We start from the raw sequence: 8,447 nt of genomic DNA on the forward strand, positions 1-8,447 counted from the left end.
CACCTTATTCTCCCTTTGTCCACTCCCAAGGTATGAGCCTCCCCAACGGAAAGGTCTCATCCACTATGGTTAGCTTCTTCCTTCACTCCGGAGACGGCAAGCTCCAACCCACTTCATAAGACCACCTATACCTCTTCACAAACTTCTCTAAGAAATCACCAACTCAACACCACCAAACAGTCTAAGGCTCTGTTCGGTGTAGAGGTAGGAAAAAGAAAGGAAAAAATAAGTGCACGGGAATAGAACAGTGTGTGAACAAGAAACCTGTGGAGCCTTCAAATGTAGGAATCAGAAAAACTGGACCGTTCGGTTTGCAGGAAAAAGCGTCCTTGAAGCAGCTCAATGTGACACCGTTGAGTACTACTGTGGAGGATAGGCACATTCAGTGCTGATTAGCTGCTCTAGAATTTTCTATTGTTCAAGGGTGATGGCTCCCTTTCACAACTCTCCTAAGCAGCATTATTTTATTCGGCTAGACGGCTAGACTGTCCAAGCTCTGCGCTTAGCCTCGGGCCTCGACCGGAACATGAGGTTTCACTGGAGTTTTTGTTTCCTGTGCAAAGTACAGGCTAACATGACCTTCTGGTGGAACACACCTCCGAGATTCCTTCGAACCGAACGTACTACATGCAAAAATTCCTACGGAAACTGAGCCTCCAAAAGTTCCTCCGAAATTCCTGTATACCGAACATGCCCTAAGAATTGGTGACCACCAAGCGTAATAAACTCACGGACTCTCAATCACACAAATCGATGCGGGGAGCTCAAACCAATGCAACAAATACAAAGCAAGGTCAAGTATTGAATGCTCAACTCACTGTATCAATCTTCACAAGATGCAACTCAAGAAGGTAGGATTGAAGCGAGGGAACAATGAAGGAGATCAACAAAAGGCTCCAAGATCCATCCACCCCCCCCCCCCACACCCAGAGGGAGATAAGGATTTGCGGGGGAGGTGGTTTGTGGCTCGGAATAATGGTAGAAACATGTAAGATTTGCCGGCAAAAGCGATGGGGAAGAATGACCCTTGAATAGCCACCCCGTAAAAGTTAGTTGTTGGAGTCAAACGACACTTCGCTAGACGCCCTCCCGTGGGAACGGGACGTTCCGTGCATGAGAATAAGCTCTAAACACTCGGATAAAACTGTGGTGAACGTTAACCCTTCTGCATGAAAAGAAAAGGACATCACTAACCAGTGAACGTGCATTTTTAAGCAATCCCAGCGAACGCCTAGGGCTGCTAGATCCCGATCGAACGCATGACAATTATTCTGCGCAGCTTTGCAACTTTTCTGCCAATTTTCACACTGTCAATTTTCGCTTCAGAGCATAATAAATCTCTTACAACATCATGGCAATTTAATCTATTTTCACATGACAATTATGGGCTTGCGCTAGAATTTTATGTAAAAATACCGAAGCAAAACTCAAAAAATATAACATCGGTTTTTTAACAATTTCGAAAGGAAAATGTTTTGAAGCGGTTCTTGCCCGTCCATGATCTTTCATTTTTTTCCATTCGGAAGTCCTAAGCTTATTCATACTCGTACGATGACGGCGAAAACGGAGAATCCTAGTATTGCTACATATGGCGTTGCGTATGCTCATTTGTTATTTTCCGAAGAAGGCGACGTATAGTTCGGCAGGTTGTACCTTTCGGTGGCAACGCTGATGCGATTTGGATGCGACCAAAGCCAGTAGTAGTATGGTTTGAAGACAACCCCTCTTCTCGCATAAAATAGGGGCCTGGCGTGATCGCCTCAAGAGGGTCCGTCCAACTTGTCCAACGCAGAGCTCGCCACTGCTGACCAAGATTCCAGGTGCCATTGTGTCCACTCAAGTCCATCAATGACGTCTCGCCCAACCGTGGTGCTCATCCCGAGCTGGGGATCCGGCCACTTCATGTCCGCGCTCGAAGCCGGCAAGAGGCTTCTCGCCACCGGCCGGGGCGCCTTCACGCTGACCGTGCTCGTCATGCACGCGCCATCGGAAGCAATGGCGTCGGAGGTCCAGGGCCACGTGCGCCGGGAGGCAGCTTCCGGCCTCGACATCCGCTTCCTCCAGCTCCCCGCCGTCGAGCACCCCACCGGCTGCGTGGACCCTGTTGAATTCGCGTCCCGGTACGTCCAGCTCCACGCGCCCCACGTCAAGGCGGCCATCGCGGGCCTGGGGCCGTCGTCCCGGGTGGCCGCGGTCGTCGTCGACCTCTTCTTAACTGCCCTATTCGACGTTCTCCACGAGCTCGCCGTGCCCGCGTACGTGTACTTTTCCTCCCCCGCCGCGTTCCTGGCGCTCATGCTGCGCCTGCCGGCGCTCCGCGAGGATCTGACGGGTGCCGGGTTTGAGGCGATGGAGAGCACGGTGGACGTGCCCGGGCTGCCGCCGGTGCCGCCGTCTTACATGCCGGCATGCCTTGTGAAGGCGAAGATCCAGAGCTACGACTGGTTCGAGTACCACGGCCGCCGCTTCATGGAAGCCAGGGGCGTCATCGTGAACACCTCCGTCGAGCTCGAGGGCTCGATTCTCGCGGCGATCGCGGACGGCCGCTGCGTCCCCGGACACCCTGCTCCGGCTCTCCACGCGATCGGCCCGGTGATCTGGTTCGGCTCGACGGACGACGAGCAGCCCCACGAGTGCGTGCGGTGGCTCGACGCGCAGCCGCCGGCTTCGGTGGTTTTCCTCTGCTTCGGGAGCATGGGGTCCCTCGACGCGGCACAGGTGAGGGAGGTAGCCGTCGGCCTGGAGCGCAGCGGCCACCGCTTTCTGTGGGTGCTACGAGGCCCGCCCGTTGCCGGCACGCGGCTCCCGACGGACGCGAACCTGGACGAGGTGCTCCCGGAGGGGTTCCTGGAGGCGACCACGGGGAGGGGGCTGGTGTGGCCGGCGTGGGCGCCGCAGAGGGAGATCCTGTCCCACGCCGCCGTGGGTGGATTCGTGACGCACTGCGGGTGGAACTCCATCCTGGAGAGCCTGTGGTCGGGCGTGCCGATGATCCCGTGGCCGCTGTACGGGGAGCAGCACCTGAACGCGTTCGAGCTCGTGGCCGGCGTGGGCGCGGCGGTCGCGCTGGAGATGGACCGGAGGAAGGGATTCTTCGTGGAGGCGGGCGAGCTGGAGCGAGCGGTGCGGAGCCTGATGGGCGGCGCGTCGGAGGAGGGGAGGAAGGCGAGGAGGACGGCCGCGGAGACGAGCGCCGCGTGCAGGGAGGCCGTCGGCGAGGGCGGCTCGTCGTGCGCCGCGCTGCAGAGGCTCGTGGGCGAGATTTTGGTTTTGCCGACGGAGGGAGACGATTCCAGCTAGCTATGCAGCAAGTGCCGTGGTGCGCAGTGTATCCACAAAAATGCTACACGTACAGGCTCATTCTACAGGTTTTTACAGGTTAAGGACCATTCGCTCTTCTAATTGGCCCCCCCTGATTTTCACCGGTGGGCCCGTGCATCTTAATCAATCCTCGGCCAATCACTATTAAGCAACCTGTAAACCTCCTGTAAAACTCCGTACGTCTAGCAAAGCTCGTGTATCCATTCCGCGAGTCGCTTTCTTCTGTGGAACCATCATTCGGCTCCCCGGCTCCATTTGCATAGCAAGAAACCATAACGTTCAGATAAGATTCAGACCAGCCGGCGGCCAAAGCCAAAGGAAAATAGAAACATGCTATACAAACCTAAAAGTAACTCTAGCAGACCCTTTATATGGCCCTGGTCCGTAAAATAACCGCCAGTTTATGGTTTTGGACGTAAAAAACGACCCGAACAGAACCCTTATAAGCATCCGACCCTTCAAAAATTTTGAGGCCCGCACGGCGCGAATGTGGTTGTTCCTGAGTTGCCGTTGGCCCGATCGGCTCAACAAGTGGGCGGGTTGGTGGTAGCGCACGACAACGGGGGGCCCGCGAATCAGGCCACCCAGTCGCGGCTCCCCGAGGCGGTTCAGCAGGTGGGGTTGGTAGCTGCTGTGGGTGGGGCAGAGGAGACGGTAGAGGTGTCACCTCCGGATGCGAGACATCTGCAGTGTGTGGCGGAAGAGGTGCCGGCTCAATCATTGGCTTCGACTCGGGAGTTGGAGGCGTGCATGGTTGGCTTGGGCATAGAGGATCTGGGTAGTCGGTCGGTGCGGCAGGCCAATCCGCGGGCCCAGGAGATTGCGAGTGGAGACAAGGGGGCCTTGGGGGAGGAGCCATCCTCGGCGCCCCAGTTGCCAGTGGGGGACACCTCAATGATTGGGACAGAACCACCGGCATGCGTGGATGTGCAGCGACAAGTGGCTAGTTCGGAGGAGGGGGTGTTGGTGCAGCGACAAGTGGGAGCGCTCATGAGTTTGAGCCTGGGCAGCTGATTCCCGACGTTACTTCAGACATGCAATAGAGGGAGGAGATCAGGAATGGTATGACACCCCAGGAAGTTACTGCATTTGGCAAACTCAAGTGGTTTTGCAACGCTTTGGTGAGGAAGCTTGCACCACTGTTCCTTTTGGAGGTCCAATCTTCCCTCCGACCGGATGCGGAGCCGTACACACCACGACATGCTACGAGGAGTGCTAGGAGGGCACAGCCAGCCAAGACGAAGGCTTCACAAGCGGAGAATGTTCTAATGCGTGCGCTGGGTATCGTGCCAGAGGACTTGGAGGGCCATGATGACAATATCGCGGAGTTAGCAGAAATCTTTGAGTCACCACTCAGAGCGCAGCACATTCGGGTCATTGCGGCCCTGTTTGGCAAGGAGATGCCACCGGCGCATGAGAGGGGCGCCAGCGCGTCCGTGGTCTTGGGGGCGGCTTGAGTTGTCGCTGGCAAGATGGGTGTGTTCCTTGTCTCCTATGGATTGGAACCCACATGTACTCTCTTGGAATGTGAGGGGCCTTAATAACCCTGCAAAAAGAAATGTGGTTAGGGAGTTTGTAATAGATGCGAAGGTGAACTTGGTGTGTCTTCTAGAGACGAAGCTAGATGTACTCGATAAATATTTGGTGATGCAATGCATTGGGCCATCTTTTGATGGCTTTGCTTATCTGTCGGCGATCGATACGAGGGGTGGTATTTTGCTTGCTTGGGATAGTTCATACATGGAGATAGACAATCTAGTCTGGGACTCAAACTTCCTCATGGGGCACGTGTGTAACAAAGATGGATGGGATTGGTGGTTATCCGTGGTGTATGCCCCCCAAGGGGATGAGTTGAAGATCAATTTTCTGGTGGAGTTGCAACATAGAAGAGATATTTGCCCGGGACCATGGATGGTTCTTGGAGACTTTAATATGATCTTAAGAGCGGAAGAGAAGAATAACACCAATCTCAATAGATCCATGATGAGGAGATTCAAGGCATTTGTGGATAATAATGAGCTCAAAGAGCTATACATGCATGGAAGGAGGTTCATGTGGTCTAATGAGAGGGAGAACGTGGTGATGACCAAGATCGATTGTGTTCTTGTCTCGGTGGATTGGGAGCTCTACTATCCGGATGTTTTGCTGCAAGCTCTCTCCACGAACATCTCGGACCACGCCCCGTTAGACCTTTCTACGGCGGCCCCGTTTTGTGCTAAGAAGAGGTTTAGGTTTGAATTGTACTGGACTCGGCTAGAGGGGTTTGAGCAAGAAGTTCAGGAAGCCTGGGTGTGCGCTAAGGAGATCACTGACCCGTTTAAAAGATTGGATGCTTTGTTGAGGAATACGGCGGTGGCCCTACAAGCCTGGGGACAAAGGAAGACGGGGAACATAAAGATTCAAATTGCCATCACCAATTACGTCATCCTCGGACTTGACAAAGCTATGGAGACAAGAGTCCTGACTTGGTTGGAGAGATGGTTGAGGAGAACCTTAAAACACGCTATGTTAGGGCTGGCCTCTCTCCAACGTACGATTGAGAGGCAAAGATCGAGGCTTAAATGGATAAAAGAAGGTGATGCGAACACGAAACTCTTTCAAGTAGTGGCCAATGGACGGAGGTGTAAGAACTTTATAATCCACATTAGACATAACGGTGAGCTGATCACGGATCAAGGAAGGAAGGAGGAGATATTCTCGGAGGCTTATGAGCGGCTTCTTGGGCATGCCACTGCCCGGGAGGTGGAAGTTGATCTCGACTTTCTTGGCTTGGAAGGGATTGACTTGTCGGAGCTTGATGGTATATTTACGGATGAGGAAGTGTGGAACACGATTAAGGAGATGCCACCGGATCGGGCACCGGGACCAGATGGTTTTATCACGGCATTTTATCAAAAGGCTTGGCATATCATAAAGAAGGATGTGATGGCAGTGATTATGAAGCTCTACGTGGGGGATGGCCGTGGATTTGGCAAACTGAATCGAGCACACATCATGCTCATCCCAAAAAGCCCGAGGCGGAGGAGGTGGGAGGCTTCAGACCAATTAGCTTAACCCACAGCGCAGCCAAGTTGTTCGCAAAGATGCTTGCAAACCGTGCGCGGAGAAGAATGAAGGAGATCGTTGAATTTAACCAGTCCACATTTATATGTGGGAGACATCTACATGATAACTTTCTCCTGGTTCATCAAGTTGCCAGGAAAATTCATGCTTGAAAGGAAGCGGGTGTGTTCTTGAAGTTGGACATCTCTCAAGCATTTGACTCCCTTGCCTGGCTGTTCTTATTTGAGGTGATGCGAAGGAAAGGGTTTGGTAACAAGTGGTGCCAGTGGATTGCCATACTTTTGAGGACCGCAAGCACTAAAGTGATCATGAACGGGGTGCCAGGTAGAAGCTTTGTGCACGTGAAGGGTTTAAGGCAGGGGGATCCAGTTTTGCCTCTTCTCTTTGTGATAGCCATGGATGTTTTGTCGATGATGATGATGATACGTGCTGCGAGCATGGGAGTCTTGAATCCTTTCACTGGCATTGCTCCTCACCAAGCCGTGTCAATCTATGTTGATGATGTGGCTTTGTTTGTCAAGCAACGGGACCTGGATCTCTCACTCGTTCGGTCGGTGCTTACGGTGTTTGGGGAGGCATCGAGTTTGAAGGTGAACTATCACAAATCAATGGCATTTTGCTCCATGGTGATAATGCTGACAAGGATCGTGTGGAATCGGTGTTGCAGTACCGGGCTGCAATTGGCCATCAGGAAGCTCACACGGGCTGAGTGACAGGCCATGCTGGATCATGCGAAGAAGTTTGCGCCGGCTTGGCAAAGGGGGCTGATACATCGGCCGGGTCAGCTAGTGCTAGTCAAATTGGTTACTGCGGCCAAACCGATACACCACTTCATGGTTGCGGAGGCTCCTGGATGGGTGTTGGAAGAGATCGAGCAATGGATGAGGGGCTTCTTCTAGGCCGGTAAGGAAAAGGCCAATGGTGGGCAATGCCTGATCGCTTGGGACACGCTGTGTAAACCTACTTGTTTGGGTGGCCTAGGAGTTCGGAACCTGCAGATGCAAGGGCTAGCACTGCAGGTTAGATGGGAATGGTTACGAAGGATGGATCCAGAGAGGCCGTGGCAAGGGCTGCCGATGATGGAGGACAGAGATGCCCGCGCGGTGTTTGATAGCCTAGTTAACATCTCGGTGGGGGATGGCACCAATTTATTGTTTTGGCGGATCCATGGATCCATGGATTCTCGGCCAAGGATATTGCACCATTCATTCATGCCAAGGTGGAAACGAGGACGATAAACAGGAGAACGATGGCGGATGGCTTGGAGAATGGGAGGTGGCTATTAGACATATCGGGTGATCTCAGCTTTGGTGATCACATGCAACTCATTCATCTCAACTTAGCTATGAGCACGGTACAGCGTGACGCCTCTAGTCAGGATTCCTTCTCATGGCCTGCGGATCCGTCGGGCCTTTATACGGCTCGGTCGACATACCAATGACTTTTTCTCGGTGCAGTTACGGTGCCTTATGCCGCTTGCATCTGGAAAAGTTGGGCTTTGCTCAAGTGCAAAATCTTCACTTGGCTGGCGGTGCAACATTGTATTTGGACCTCGAATAGGCGAGCGAGGCATGGGCTGCAAGATCGGCCTTCGGCATGTTACACGTGTCTCCAAGAGGAGGATAATGCGGAGCACATCTTGGCCCTGTGCGTGTATGCAAGGGAAGTGTGGCATATCATGTTTGATACTTTGGGTCTATAGGCAACCATCCCAGACGCGCATGATCACCTGTTGGATTGGTGGTTGACGCAGCGAGCTAGATGGAGTAGGAGTTCCAAGAGGGGTTTTGATACGATCGCTATTGCAGTTATTTGGGCGCTATGGAAACAGCAAAATGCGAGAGTCTTCCACAGGACCAACCAGCAGTTGAACGGTCTGGACCTGGCTAGTGCCATTATTGGCGAGTTCAAGGAGTGGAAGGCGGCAGGCCTAGGAGGAGGAGGTTTTAGTGGTTTCTGTGAGAGAGCAGGCTTAGGCTAGCTAGGGGGTGTGTGGGTGTGTTTGCCTAGGGTGTTTGCTAGCATTCACCCCTAGGTTTCTTGTACATTGGCTATTCTGCTTT

The 8,447-nt window shown here is 53.2% G+C and overlaps 1 protein-coding gene across 1 annotated transcript; it reads left to right on the forward strand.

Annotated features, from left to right (window-relative positions):
• The first annotated feature begins 1,488 nt into the window (after positions 1 to 1,488).
• LOC123041122 (anthocyanidin 3-O-glucosyltransferase 2) lies at positions 1,489 to 3,524 on the forward strand. Its single transcript, XM_044463823.1, has one exon. The coding sequence runs from the start codon at positions 1,849 to 1,851 to the stop codon at positions 3,298 to 3,300; it is 1,452 nt and encodes a 483-aa protein (XP_044319758.1). The 5' UTR covers positions 1,489 to 1,848; the 3' UTR covers positions 3,301 to 3,524.
• Positions 3,525 to 8,447: the final 4,923 nt, after the last annotated feature.

This window comes from Triticum aestivum, chromosome 2B (assembly GCF_018294505.1).
Source record: "Triticum aestivum cultivar Chinese Spring chromosome 2B, IWGSC CS RefSeq v2.1, whole genome shotgun sequence".
In the NCBI taxonomy this organism is placed as follows: domain Eukaryota; kingdom Viridiplantae; phylum Streptophyta; class Magnoliopsida; order Poales; family Poaceae; genus Triticum; species Triticum aestivum.